General features: G+C 40.6%; 2 protein-coding genes across 2 annotated transcripts; one reads left to right on the top strand and one right to left on the bottom strand.

The window, feature by feature from the left end:
- Positions 1-276: 276 nt before the first annotated feature.
- LOC111694300 lies at positions 277-2,241 on the top strand. Its single transcript, XM_023461883.1, has 4 exons — positions 277-723; positions 813-1,012; positions 1,527-1,752; positions 2,220-2,241. Exons 1-4 carry the CDS (start codon positions 350-352, stop codon positions 2,239-2,241), a joined length of 822 nt encoding a protein of 273 aa, XP_023317651.1. The 5' UTR covers positions 277-349.
- Positions 2,242-11,310: 9,069 nt separating this feature from the next.
- On the bottom strand, positions 11,311-12,308 carry LOC111694303. The gene is made up of 4 exons (XM_023461887.1): positions 12,225-12,308; positions 12,088-12,182; positions 11,628-11,997; positions 11,311-11,476 (listed from the first exon to the last, which is right to left on the bottom strand). The coding sequence occupies exons 2-4, from the start codon at positions 12,124-12,126 to the stop codon at positions 11,385-11,387; spliced, it is 501 nt and encodes a 166-aa protein (XP_023317655.1). The 5' UTR covers positions 12,127-12,182; positions 12,225-12,308; the 3' UTR covers positions 11,311-11,384.
- Between the last annotated feature and the right edge of the window lie 2,162 nt (positions 12,309-14,470).

Below are 14,470 nucleotides of genomic sequence, written 5' to 3'. Positions count from 1 at the left end.
TTCGAACAGGCACAGTCCTGCACGCGAGTGAACATTTTTGTGTCGCGCATAACTTTGCGTCTCGGCTATTGGGGATTAAACGATGCACGTCGCGCCACCATCGGTCGGTTGGTGAACCCTCGAGCCGCCCGAAAATCCACAAAATAACACGCAAAAATGATGAAATTAATTAATTGCAAATTATCCCGAGTGATATATGCATGAAATTTAATTGAAAATCAAAGCTTATGTGATAACAAATTTATATAAAAAAAAATCTCATTGTAAACTTTTTCCAATTTTAAATTATCGTATTATTAAGTTACGATGACAGTCCGCGACCCGACGCGCCGATTCAACTTGATGGACGATGTGCAATTGTTTTTGCTATTGTTGCAAACGCGAGGCAGAGAGAAAAGTAAAAATGAATCTCCCAAAGTTAGAAATAAGTTTATTTGATATATTAGAAATATTGGGTGACTATAGAAGGCCTTTCATCGAAGCTGAGCAAATTTTCTTGGCGGATCACATTGTTTTATGTGGATTCAAATACCGTACCGATCAAGAGATCTTAATTGTTTCCTATGTGACACAAACGTCAAAAATTAATGATATACCACATGAAGTTACGTTAAAAGTTGAAGTTTCTGAATGTAAGAAAGTTATTTGCTGTCATTGTACGTGTCCAGCTGGGGCAGGTGGAAAATGCAAACACATTTTTGGCTCATTACTTTATGTTAACAGGTAAGCGGTGATTAATGAATGTTTCAATTACATGTGTAAACTTAATGTAATATTGTTATGTTACACTTATAAACAATATATCATTTTAGATATCAGATAGAAAATTTACAAGAACTGAGTTGCACTGACGTAAGACAGAAATGGGGCAAAGTTAAGAAACATTTAAATCTGCCGTATCAAAAAATTATTCCCATACATCAGTATTGTCACTTTAATACACCAAATGCAAAAATTAAGTATCAAGTCTCAGATGAATTAAAGAAGATATTTTTTGAAACATTGACTTCAGGTAAGAGTTTTTTGATATGTTAATAATTTCTGTGTTTTCATTTAACTCACTTGCATATATTATTTTAGCACAACCAAACTCTGAAAGTGCAATACATATNACATTGTTTTTTTTCGACATCGTATTTGTTTACTCAAACCTGTGTATTTTATACGAACTCAAACACGAGCTTGCGTATGCTTCAGCTGCGAGCAGACGTCTTAGCATATACCTACTCTCAAACTTCAATCTCCGACGTATACAGCTTGATTTACAGTATACGATAATTCAAAATTAGAAGAAGTTTACAATGAGATTTTTTTTATATAAATTTGTTATCACATAAGCTTTGATTTTCAATTAAATTTCATGCATATATCACTTGGGATAATTTGCAATTAATTAATTTCATCATTTTTGCGTGTTATTTTGTGGATTTTCGGGCGGCTCGAGGGTTCACCAATCGACCGATGGTGGCGCGACGTGCATCGTTTAATCCCCAATCGCCTCGTCAGCTCCCGTGTTTCTAGAATAGGACAAAGGAGCAGCAACAACAACAGCGCATCGGCACCTGCCTCGCTGTCTTCCATCGGCATCGTCGTCATCGAGCATCACACAGTGCATCAGCAACTGCCCCACTATGCAACGAGCATCAGGTCGTGCATCGGCACCTGCCACCCGACCCACCGGAGCCACTCGCCGCACGTCGACGCCTGTCACGCGGTGGGCTATCATCATCTCAGCGGCGCCTGGCCCGACACGTGCGTTCATTGCGTCATAGCAACCACGAGGAGCGGCCATCTTGCGCGCCTTTTCAGCGCGCCCCGCCACTGCTTCTTCTCCGCTGCGCAGTTCCGGTGCGCGAGCACTCACACCATCGGTTTCTTCATCGACCGTTACAGCGAGAGTGCGGCCTCCCTCAGCTAGGCGGCGTGTGCGTCCAAGCTACAAGTGCTGCTACCGCCGGCGTGCCGCCTCCCCGCGACAGCAAACTTCGGGCTGCGGACCACGCGGCGTGACGTCGTCGACTTTAGCCGCCGTCTACACTTCCAGCTGCGCTGCATTTAGTATGGCGCCACGCATCATGCGTCGTCTGCGCTGTTACTCTGCAATTTAGTATGGCGCCACACATCGTTCACCGAGCTACACTTCGCATCGTTAACGTGCTGTGCTAGTGCATAAACACTTACGCGTTTTTAATTCATTTAATTTTTTTTTCGCTTTTCAGGCAAAAGTGCACGAACAATTAAGTAAACATTGCGTAACATTTTTTAGTATCAAGGTGATAATTTTAAACAATTTATTTTTCTTTAAGTATTTAAATTTAAAATTTAGGAACTTCGTAGCAACATAGTAATTAGAGAGTCACTACAGACGGTCTTAGTCCCCGCCCTGCCCCTACTCGTTGCCACTCTGAGGCCCACGTGTAGTGCTACTCTTCTGCACCTCTGACACTTCCAGTGTTATCTCAGTCGCTTATTGTGGTGTGTCATTCATCTCTTGCCTTCGCTCATCATGTCATCTCCAGAGGACCAAAACGCTTCCAAGTCCTTGAACGACAACAACAAATCTATTTTGTCCGAAGACGAGGAGCCCACTCAACGCGAGCTCAAACTTCAGACTAAGCTGACGCAAACCGAAGAACAGCTGGCTCTTCTGCAACTTCAATTGCAGGAGCTTCAGGCAGTCAATGCTTCGCAGTCTCAGCTGCCTGCCCTATCATCCGCAGGTGTCGTTCAAACCTCGAACGTACCGACCTCGGACTCAAAGCCCCCACTATCAATGACAAATGCCTTCGGCCTGCCTACGTCAACCTTCACTGTTGGCAGCAGGTCATTCAAGTTTCAAGACAGGCCATTCACAGGGAGCAACCTGGGTCTGACAGCCAATTTATCTTTGTTCAACCCAAGTGTCAGCTCTCATATCAGTAGCAGCCTCCAGACAACAAGCTCCGCCTTCTCCGGAGCATCTTTGTCGACAGCTACCTCAACAACGGCTAGTCTGCTGCAACCGTGGACGCCATCTCAGCAATTTAATAGCTTCGGTGGCTCAAACTATCTACAGCCTCCGCTCACAGGCTACGCTGGCCTTCAGCAGTCTGCTCTTGCAGATGCTGCCAGCCCTCAGGCTTTCAGGTACTCTTGTCCACCAGGTTTCCAGCAGATGGGGCCTTCCACGGGCAACGCACAGGCTAGTTCTGACCCATCTTCCATACCTGCGCCCCCCAGGTACAGTAACAGGCCCATCAAGGTGCCACAGTTCTTTCTACACGATCCTATCTTGTGGTTCAAGATCCTGGAGAGCGAATTGCTCATGCTAGGCATCACTGACGATCACCTAAGATATTGTGCTGTGATCACACACTGCGGTGTGGACGTTTGTAAAAGAGTATCGTCGTTCTTGAAATCCTTACCCGACACTGAACCAAACAAATATGGTAAACTCAAACAGCACCTCGTTGATAAATTCTCACAAATACCCTCAAGCTTTTAGGCCTTCTACACCTAACGGCACTCGTGTCACAGCCATCTTCCATAAGCTTCCAACCACGGGCGAGCCTATTGCTCAAAAAGCCAGAAGGCTTACACCCGAGAAGCTAAAGGCTGTACGACTACAGTTTAAGGAATGGTGTGATGAAGGGACCTGTAGGCCGTCAAATAGTCCTTGGGCGTCCCCGATTCACATCGTTCCCAAAAAAACACCGGGGGAATTCCTTGTGTGTGGCGACTACCGCAACCTAATGCAGTAACCGCCCCAAACAAGTACCCCGTACCCAATCTCAAAGACTTCACCAACATTCTCAATGGCAAGACAATCTTCTCAACGCTCGATCTGCACCAGGCCTTCAATCAAATACCCATGGCGCCTGAAGACGTGCCCAAGACGGCGCTGATTACACCCATAGGTCTTTTCGAATTCCTTTTCATGCCTTACGGGCTCAGGAGTGCATCTCAGACGTTTCAGCGTTTCGTCAATGAAGCCCTTGGCGATCTTCCCTTCACATTCGTCTACATAGATGATGTCCTGGTGGCATCAGCCTCTGCTGAAGAGCATGAGCAACATCTTGAAATTGTCCTATCTCGTCTGCATAAATTCAACCTTCGTCTCAACGTAGATAAATGCACCTTTGCAAAATCAGAAGTCACCTTCTTATCCCACACAATTAGCGCAAAAGGGTTTGTTCCTCTAAAGGAAAAGGTACAAGCAATTTTAGATTTTCCCCAGCCTCGTAACATCGACGAGTTGCGTAGGTTTTTGGGACTACTTAACTTCTACAGGCCCTTCATTCGGCATGCAGCTAGCCTCTCAGCGCCTCTCACCACCTTAGTGACAGGCCAGAAAAAAAGAGATCTCACACCCATTCTCTGGACTCAGGAAGCCAAGCAAGCGTTTCTGGATTGCAAATCAGCACTCGTGAATGCAACCATGATTGCGGTTGGAGCATCGTTGGAACAGCTGACAGACGTCGGTTGGCAGCCACTAGGCTTCTTTTCAAAAAAGTTTTCCTCTGGTCAACGCGCCCTATGACCTCGAACTTACCGCCATTTACATGGCAATTAAATACTTCCACTCTCAGTTGGACAACCGGGATTTTGATGTTTGGTGCGACCACAAGCCACTCCAATATGCCTTTATTCAGGCGCCGGAGCATGTCCCCATAGTGAGACAACGTCAGCTCGCATACATCTCCCAGTACACCACCTCGATCAAATACCTCCCGGGTCTTGAGAACCCAGTGGCTGATGCCCTTTCCCGCATTCAAAACGATGAGGATCGAGCTCAGTCACCCGCTCAAATTGGCAACATAGATGCCCTCGCACTTGTTTGTCTGGCCTAATATGTCCAAGGACATCGCTCAGTGGGTCAAGCACTGTCTTGCTTGCCAACAGGGCAAGATTGCACGACACACTAAACTGGCTCCGGCCAGATTCACCTTACCGGACGATCGCTTCTCTCATGTCCACTTGGACATAGTGACGCTTGTCCCCAGTGAAGGCTACTCCCACGCGCTCACTATGATCGACAGGTACGCTCGTTGGCCTGAGGCAGTGCCGATCGCGGACATGCATGCGACCACGGTCGCCAGGGCATTTGTAGACACTTGGGTCGCGCGCTACGGGGCTCCCGAGGTAATAACCACGGACCAAGGTCGGCAGTTTGAGGGCGAGCTTTTCACAAACTTGTGCAAGCTTCTTGGCACCAAGAAAACTCGCACCACGCCCTACCATCCTCAGTGTAACGGGATAATCGAGCGCTGGCACAGGGACTTCAAAAGCGCCCTCATGTGCTTTGAAAGTAATGAAGGCTGGACTAAAATTCTTCCCCTGGTCATGCTCGGACTTCGCACATGCGTGCGCTCCGACATCAATGCTAGTCCCGCAGAGATACTCTTCGGCTCAACTCTTCGCTTGCCGGGCGAATTCTTTTCCGATCAAGACCAGGAGGATGACCGAAACTTCTTTACTTCAGAGCTTAGAGCTTTCATGAAGGCCGTGAGGCCTGTCCCCGTCTTTCCCCACGATCAGACCAAACCCTTCGTGCATAAGTGCTTGGACACTTGCACACACGTGTTCGTGCGCGCCAACTCTATCAAAAAAGCCTTGGATCCACCTTATCTTGGCCCCTACTACATTCATGCGAAGCCTTCTAAATATTTTTACGTAGTAAGAGTGTATAACGAGAAGGGCACGATGGATCTAAAGACCGACTCGACTAGTAGACTCAAACCAGCCTTCGGCACCTTTCACGACACGGAAAATCCTGTTGTACTCGCGCGCGACGATAATTGTACGCAAACTAATCAGTATGATACACAGAATACAGATCTTCAGGACGACTTCGATCACGAAGAAGTTGTATCGGATCAAAAAACTGCACAAGGCATTGTTTCTAATTCAACGTCAAAGCAGCCTCGCAAGCCCAAAGTGCTAGATAATAAGCAATCAAACATAGTCAAATCCAAAAATTAAAAAAAGAAATCAGTCAGGTTTCGCGACGATCACGCGTACAGTGCTGCGCACAAAACTTTTCGCGAAAATTAACTTTATTTTTGTACCTTCTAGTTCTTAAGCCAATATTTTTCTATCTCTTTCAATAAGACTAAGCTTAAAGACTGTTTAAAGGCGCTTAAAGATTGTTAACCTACTTAACTTACTTAGTAATCAAACTAAAAAAATGGAGTCAGATTAAACTAAGTCAAACAATAATTAGATACAGTAATTAGAGATATTTTATCAGACCAAAAAAAAAAAAAAAGAAAAAGGTTTTTGTAGTTCTTAAGATTTTTGCATTTTGTAATAATTAAAAAGCTGTTAATCGTTTCTTATGTAACTTGTACAAAAAAATTGTTTTGCATCTTCACTGTGACGCAAAAAATTTTTTTTTTCTCCACCCTATACCACTGTGGGGATACTCCCCTCCTTTCCCTCTCTCCACTGCGCAGTTAGGTGGCGCGGAGAGCGGGCAGTGGGAACTCGTCACTTGTATTGCAGCTCTCGAGCTGAGCGCATTGAATAAATCCACCTCGTTAATCAAGCTGTGCTCTAATTATTCATCACCTAGCCCGCACCTTCCTCGCAACACCGAGACCCGGGATCTCATATTCCCGCATAGATATAGTGATAGCGATGCCGAGAGCATTTTAGACTTTGATTCTGACAGTGAGAGTAATCAGGATAATAATGAACATTATATCTTGGAACTACCAAAAAGTCAAGTATTCATTAAAGATATCGAGACTTGGGCAAAAGATCATCAAATAAATCATAATAGTTTGAGAGATTTATTATCTATTTTGAATAAACATACTGATGTTAAATTTCCTAAAGATCCCAGAACTATTTTAAAAACTCCCAGAGTGACAAATGTTGTACAAATGGATGACGGTGAATATTGTCATATTGGTTTGAAAAAAGCCGGGACAACAATAATTCAATACCAAAAGTTAGCTAAAGATAAAGAAAAAAAAATTATTAAGCTACTTGTAAATATAGATGGGGCTCCACTAGTAGGAAGATCATCTGAAAAAGGTCTTTGAACTATTCTATGCAAAGATCTTGATTCTAAAATTGTTCATCTGATAGGAGTGTTTCTAGGACGAAAAAAACCTCAGGATCCAAACGTATTTGTAAAAGATTTTACCACAGAAGCTATTGATTTGTTGGAAAATGTTCTCACAACAATGACATTTATTTTATTGAAATTTTTGGTTTTATTTTTGTTGCTCCGGCCAAGGCATTTATTTTGTGTTCGAAGTATCACACAGGATACTGCTCATGCAGCAAGTGTCTTATAGAAGGCAGTTCTTATAACAGAACTGTATGTTTTCAAACACAAAATACAAGTATGACCAAACGTTACTGTCACGAATTACTAAGAACTGATGAAAATTTCAAAAATTTTGCTTATGAAGATGATTATCAAAAAAATGTATCGATACTAAACCAACTTCAACGCATTGGCCTTGTTTCTGGTGTTCCGATTGATAGTATGCATATGGCATACCTTGGCGTAACAAAATTGTTAATAAAACTTTGGTTAGGCGATAAAGGGCGAAATAATAAAAATTATAAACTTACGGCCGATCAAATTAATCTTATCGATGATATGCTAAAAGATTTGAAGTACACAATGCCAGATAATTTTAATACACGGTGTAGAGCTATAACCGATTATAAGAATTGGAAAGCGACTGAATATCGTCATTTTCTTCTATATATGGGACCAATTGTCTTAAAAAATATTCTTAAAAAATATTTATACTTAAATTTTTTAATATTTCACTTGAGTATAACAATTCTTACAAGCCCTGTATTATCAAAAGAGAAAGAAAATGTTTTATATGCCGAAAATTTAATCATTCAATTTCACGATACATTTAAAAAGATATATGGTAAAGAAAACGTTACTTTTAATGTTCATTGTCTTTAACATATAACCAAAGATGTTATGAAGTACGGACCCTTAGAATCATTTTCTGCTTTTCCGTTTAAAAATTATTTATGTTCAATAAAAAAAATAATAATAAAGGTGAAAAACCGTTGCAACCGATCGCCAGAAGACTATCAGAGTACGAATCTAAAAACGTGTCTAAAAATATCGATCAAAACGAAAATAAATTTAAAGCCAGTCCTGGACACTTTGATGGAATTGTGCCAAATGAACTTACAAATATTGAAGCCCAATTTAAGATGTTATCTTTACATTCATGGAGTATAAAAATCCACGATAGTAGAAATAATTGTATAATGTTGAAAGACGGTACAAAAATAATTGTTAAAAATGTCATTTCCTACAAGAAAAATATATACGTGGTAGGCCAAAAACTGAAACAATTGCGAGAAATACTCAAAAACGTGAAAGTATTATCGACCTAACGGGTCATAGAGCCACTCAAACGTCAGTTAGTGTAGTTTTCTGAACTCACTTACTCTAACATGGGCTTGCTGCGTAGGAAGTTAGGTGAAAGTTGCAGACGAAAGTTGGCGGGAATACGTATTCTCACAAGTATCGCCGATATGTATGATCACCTCACTTTTCGCCGGAAAAAGGCGATGATCTCATGATATGCCGTTGTCTTGTCGAACTGCCCGAGAATGTTTGAGAGAAATTAAGCACTTGACCTTCAAATACTGAAGAACGTGCAAGTATTATCGACCTAACGGGTCATAGAGCCACTCAAACGTCAATTAGTGTAGTTTTCTAAACTAAGATGCTCTAACATGGGCTTCCTGCGTGCAAAGTTAGGTGAAAGATGAAGACGAAAAATGGCGGGAATACGTATTCTCACAAGTATCGCCAATATGTATGATCACCTCACTTTTCGCCGGGAAAAAGGCAATGATCTCATGATATGCCGTTGTCTTGTCGAACTGCCCCAGAATGTTTGAGGGAAATTATGCACTTGACCTTGAAATACTAAAAAAAGTGCAAGTATTATCGACCTAACGGGTCATAGAGCCACTTAAACGTCAGTTAGTGTAGTTTTCTAAACTAAGATACTCTAACATGGGCTTCCTGCGTACAAAGTTAGTTGAAAGTTTCAGACGAATGTTGGTGGAAATATGTACTCTCACAAGTATCGCCGATTTGTATGATCACCTCACTTTTCGCAAGAAAATTAACAAAGATCTCATCAGATGCCGTTGTCTTGACGATCTGCCCCAGAATGTTTGAGGGAAATTATGCACTTGACCTTGAAATACTCAAAAACGTGCAAGTATTGTCCACCGAACGGGTCATAGAGCCACTCAAACGTAAGTTAGTGTAGTTTTGTAAACTAAGATACTCTAACATGGGCTTCCTGAGTACAAAGTGAGGTGAAAGTTGCAGACAAAAGTTGGCGGTTATACATATTCCCACAAGTATCGCCAATATGTACGATCACCTCACTTTTCGCAAGAAAATTAACAAAGATCTCATCAGATGCCATTGTTTTGACGAAATGCCCGAGAATGTTTGCGAGAAATTAAGCACTTGACCTTGAAATACTAAAAAAAGTGCAAGTATTATCGACCTAACGGGTCATAGAGCCACTTAAACGTCAATTAGTGCAGTTTTCTAAACTAAGATACTCTAACATGGGCTTCCTGCGTACAAAGTTAGGTGAAAGTTGCAGACGAAAGTTGGCGGGAATACGTATTCTCACAAGTATCGCCGATAGGTATGATCACCTCACTTTTCGCCGGAAAAAAGACAATGATCTCATCAGATGCCGTTGTCTTGACGATCTGCCCGAGAATGTTTTCGAGAAATTAAGCACTTGACCTTGAAATACTCAAAAACGTGCAAGTATTATCGAATTAACGGTACATAGAGCCACTCAAACGTCAATAAGGGTAGTTTTCTAAACTAAGATACTCTAACATGGGCTTCCTGCGTACAAAGTTAGGTGAAAGTTGCAGACGAAAGTTGGCGGGAATACGTATTCTCACAAGTATCGCCGATAGGTATGATCACCTCATTTTTCGCCGGAAAAAAGACAATGATCTCATGATATGCCGTTGTCTTGTCAAACTGCCCGAGAATGTTTGCCAGAACCGAAGCACTTGACCTTGAAATACTCGAAAACGCGCAAGTATTATCGACCTAACGGATCATCGAGCCACTCAAACGTTAGTTAATGCTCAGCGAAGCGAAGTCTCTTATCCTTTTAGCTCGGTACTCATTAACCTATTTTGTGTCAATGGTTCCTGGAAAACGGCGTTACGGAATGGTCTGAAATTTACTAGGTCGGTTGAGGGCGGTCAGCTGAAGGTCTGATTGCTACATTCCGTCGACCTGGTGCACCAGGTCACCGATCTGGCCCCTGCGAAATCTTCTTCGGGAATTTTCTTTATTTTCGGGTTTTACTGACTGGGTAACAAGCGTCAAACCACATTCCGTCGACCTGGTGCACCAGGTCACCAATCTGGCCCCTGTGCAGGCTTCTCCGGTATAAAATTTCCGCCGAATTTTATGATATATTTTTCTATTTATTAGATGTTATTGGTATGTGTATGAGTGTGTTATGGATGCGTGATAGTGTGTTTGGCGTGAGTATGAGTGTTTTTTTGAAGCGTGACAATGTTTTCTGCGTATGTGTCACTAGGGTCGTTGAGGGTGGTCAGCTGAAGGTCTGGTTTCCAAAATCAGTCGACCTGGTGCACGAAGACACCGAACTGGCCAATGTAAAACCATCTTCTAGAATTTTCGTTATTTTCTGATGAAAGTGACTGGTTAAAAGTTATAGGATCAAATTCTGGGCTCATGTGAAAACTTCTTCGAGAATATTCGTAATTTTCGGATCGTACTAACTGACAAGCCGAATAGTATCATACAGGTACAAACCAATGAGTCAAAGTGAATAGGCAGTGGTTAGTTGACCTGGTGCAGCGGGATACCGAAGAGAGCTCGACGACTTCATATTCGGGTATTTTTATTTCAGACAGTTACGAATCAATGAGATCAAGTTGGTAGATCGTGATTCGTAGACCTCGTGCACCAGGTTAGTGAAGAGAGCTCGATGACATCATCTCCGGGTATTTTGATGTCAGACGGGTACGAATCACTAATAATCTTTAATTTTCGTTTTTTTGGTAACATTAGGGATATCTTTAAACTGTGATATCTTTAATTGTGGCCCAAATTTTTTAAATAAAATCGAAAAAGTTGTTATTATTTATGTAAAAAGGGTAATTTGAGTGTAAATAATGAAAGTTGTTGTAAATAATCACATATTCATTGATACGAATTATATTTATAATTATAAATAATGATATACAAAAGTAACTAAATTAGTACTGAAATATTATTAAGTATATTACAAAGTAAGTGGAGATGTTCAGAGCCAATGCAAGGGATGCAATGAATTAATTTAGTTTTGATTGTGATTATTGGTATAATAGTTAGCGCGTCAGCGTCCGGGACGGTAAGGCTGGTTTCTTTGGGCGTACCACCTTCGGCGACTGTTGCCTCCGCTCCCGCGATATCGGACTCGTACTGTATCTAAAATAATAAAATGTATGCGTACTGTATGCTGATATGGTAAGGTTTGATATGCAAATCAATTTATAATGGAACGCAATGCACGGAGATAATTGTAATTTAGATCATTGAACTGATGAAGAGTGACAAAACTGGGAAGTGCAGTTCTTACCGTGTGAATAGGGTGTCGATTGTACCAGGATCACTGGAAGTGGTGGGCTTTCCGTTTGCATGTTTGACATAGACGAGGTTTCAGTGGACTGGTAATGAGTTAAAGGCAGTACGTGCACCATTTTTATAGTTTGCCCTGTTAAGCAAGACTGCGTGGAAGGTGTTGGAGCAAGTGCTGGTGGATGAGCACAGCATGATGTTGTATGCGGTTCCGATTGTGCTATTGCGAGGACCTTCGCTTCGTCTTGCAATTTGTTCTTCAGTGAGTCAATAATTTTTGCCGTATCTTGTAATGTCTGCATCGTGACGTCTTGCTTCTCCTCCATCGTTTCAAGACGTTCAACGATTTTCTGCGTCGTATCAAGTGGTGGCTGCATTTATAAGTGGTAATTTTATTAAAAATTTTAATAGGTAGCAATACTGGGGATAGTGATATACAATAAATATAAAAAAATACGTACGAGATCTGGTTTCAGTGGTGTTGAAGAAGTTGATCCCATGGCGAAGAGAAAATCAAACACAAACTATAAAATGAACAAAAACAAAGTAAATGCTCATTGTACACCTGACGTTATTTATAAGAACGTATTTAAATGCTGTAATTGGTAAAGATTAAATACTTATATAATCGATGTATTATAAATTAATTTCACTTACAATAAGCAGCAGAAGTAACTTGAACTGCGTTCTATGGTATAATGTACACTCCAGCTGCGTGAGTACTGTAATATCACAACACAAACGGAACACATGTGGCTTGCGGTGTACTTTTGGTAATGTTGTGTAGTATTTATAGTCGGTTGGTAACGTCGGAATCCCGTGGTAAGTAGGATAAAGTAGAAAAATTAAATAGGCTCGCGAAAAAAATAATTTAATGCAATAATTAATATTTTAATGCACAATTTATAATTTAATAATAATTTAATTTAATAATTTAATACTTGAATGCATTTTATGGTCATGGAATAATTGTAATTAAAAATGATGTTTATTTTTTGTGTATTTATTTGTATTTCTTATTCACGGTTCTTTAAATATATTTTGTAACATAAATATCATTCACAATATGTGTCTTCGCATTTCGTGTATCTCCGACTCGGTGTCGTGGTAAGCTTCCATGTCGCCGTTGTCTCGATTCAGACGCGTGGTATAGTTTGATACCTCTAGATGCATCCCAACCTGCAAAAATAAATAAATGAATGTAAAAATATATTCATAATTGCGTGGCAAATGCAGAGTTGAAAAAAAATGCTATCTTCTTTATATGTAGAATTTCTTTGTCTCATTTGCGATCCAGGCCGATAAACTAACGCGAGAAAAAATAAATACGTATAATTTATATATAGTGTATAGATCGTAAATATAAATATGTATTACGAGCTTAGATTTATAATCGATAGTTTTGCGCTTCAATTATCACGAGAGCAGAGAGAGAGAGAGAGAGAGAGAGAGAGAGAGAGAGAGCGAGAGAAGGAGCGCGTCGCCGTGCCTGATGATATGGTTCGTGCGGTGAATAGTTATATGCAAATATGACGATATCGTATGGATTTCACGTTAAGCACGCGTTACATTTGTTTGATAATTTTTAAGTTTTTACTCACTCTAACACTTCAGCTGAGTCGAATTGCTGTATTCCCTCTTGCGATGAATTGCAGCTTCGATCCCATTGCATTTCTCAAGCGAAAGTAATATTTTATAACTTCCCCGTGTTGAGTTAACGGACTTATCATGTTGACCTTTCCTGTGAATCTCGATCTGATGCAGTGGGATAAAATGTATAAGAAAATTAATAAGACGTTTATAAATGTAATTTGCATATGTAGTCGGGGTTATATTTACTCATTTAATTCTAAATCGCTGCTCGAATTCGACATGTCGGTAGTCGTGCAATCACTGAAGGAGCTGTGCTGTAGAAATTGTATGTATGTGGTCGACAACGAGTATTATCTCGTAATTTCTGTCACGCGAAAAATTAAGCGTTGCTTTTTGCGTCGTACGACGTGTACGTTTATTATAATTCTTATGGTTCGGATTATGTACATGGGTAGGATCGTAAATGTGCGTCGTTTTATATAGTACATATTTGTATATGCCCATGTTCCGATTTTATGTGCAATCAAGATTTCAATTATATTGACACATATAAAAATACGGAAATGATAGAATATACGTTATGATTTTTCAATAGTAATAATTTTGTGTATTGGTTTTAAAGTTTTATATTATAATTTTTGCATGTTTCACGGGATATAGCGAGAGTAGATTGAAATAATCATTGCAGCCGTGTTGGGAGTTGTGACGTGAAATTCATCATATCGACGTTCCCCGCGAAAAGTCGCATGTTTGTGTGTTAATTCAAATGAGAACAAGCTACTCTTCATGGGGAACGTCGACAGTGTTATCGCGTAATTCTATTTCTCTGTTATGTTGGTGTTCGCAGAGAACGTACGCGATGAGAAGCGATGTATATTGACCATGTGGTATAGAAGTAAATGCGTTGATGCTGCTACTGTTGTGTTTCTATCATGGTGGAAATGATACGAGCGCGTCGTTGTGTTCCTTGCTATATGAGGCATTTCACGCCAAGTGTCCTAGCGCGTCACCGCACGGCGTAATTAAGCGATATCACTCAATTTCTATCTCGCGTAAAAAGTATCTAAATACACTCAGAAAAAAAAAATTAACCAATGGTTTCGATAGGAAATCTCACGGCTTATTATATGTTAAGTGGATAAGTAATGCATAGTGAAAATGTTATTTTTAAACGTAGTTGATGATATTTGGATTTTATTTTGTCTACCGAAAATCAAAAAATTATGTTTTATCAAATGTGGCATGAAAAAA

The sequence above is a fragment of the Trichogramma pretiosum genome, unplaced genomic scaffold (assembly GCF_000599845.2).
Source record: "Trichogramma pretiosum strain Unisexual culture from Peru unplaced genomic scaffold, Tpre_2.0 scaffold67, whole genome shotgun sequence".
Taxonomy (NCBI): domain Eukaryota; kingdom Metazoa; phylum Arthropoda; class Insecta; order Hymenoptera; family Trichogrammatidae; genus Trichogramma; species Trichogramma pretiosum.
Note: the sequence above shows the minus strand (reverse complement) of the source record. Positions and strands in the feature narration are given on the sequence as shown.

Bases quoted from the DNA above. Each gene is read 5' to 3' on its own strand.
- LOC111694300 (XM_023461883.1), top strand. From the start codon at position 350: ATGTGCAATTGTTTTTGCTATTGTTGCAAACGCGAGGCAGAGAGAAAA. The intron at 1,013-1,526 runs GTAAGAGTTTTT...TTTCTAGAATAG, and splicing joins TTTTGAAACATTGACTTCAG to GACAAAGGAGCAGCAACAAC. The intron at 1,753-2,219 runs GTGCGTTCATTG...TTCGCTTTTCAG, and splicing joins AGCGGCGCCTGGCCCGACAC to GCAAAAGTGCACGAACAATT.
- LOC111694303 (XM_023461887.1), bottom strand. From the start codon at position 12,126: ATGGGATCAACTTCTTCAACACCACTGAAACCAGATCTC. The intron at 11,998-12,087 runs GTACGTATTTTT...TTATAAATGCAG, and splicing joins CACCACTGAAACCAGATCTC to CCACCACTTGATACGACGCA. The intron at 11,477-11,627 runs GTAAGAACTGCA...TTATTATTTTAG, and splicing joins ATCGACACCCTATTCACACG to ATACAGTACGAGTCCGATAT.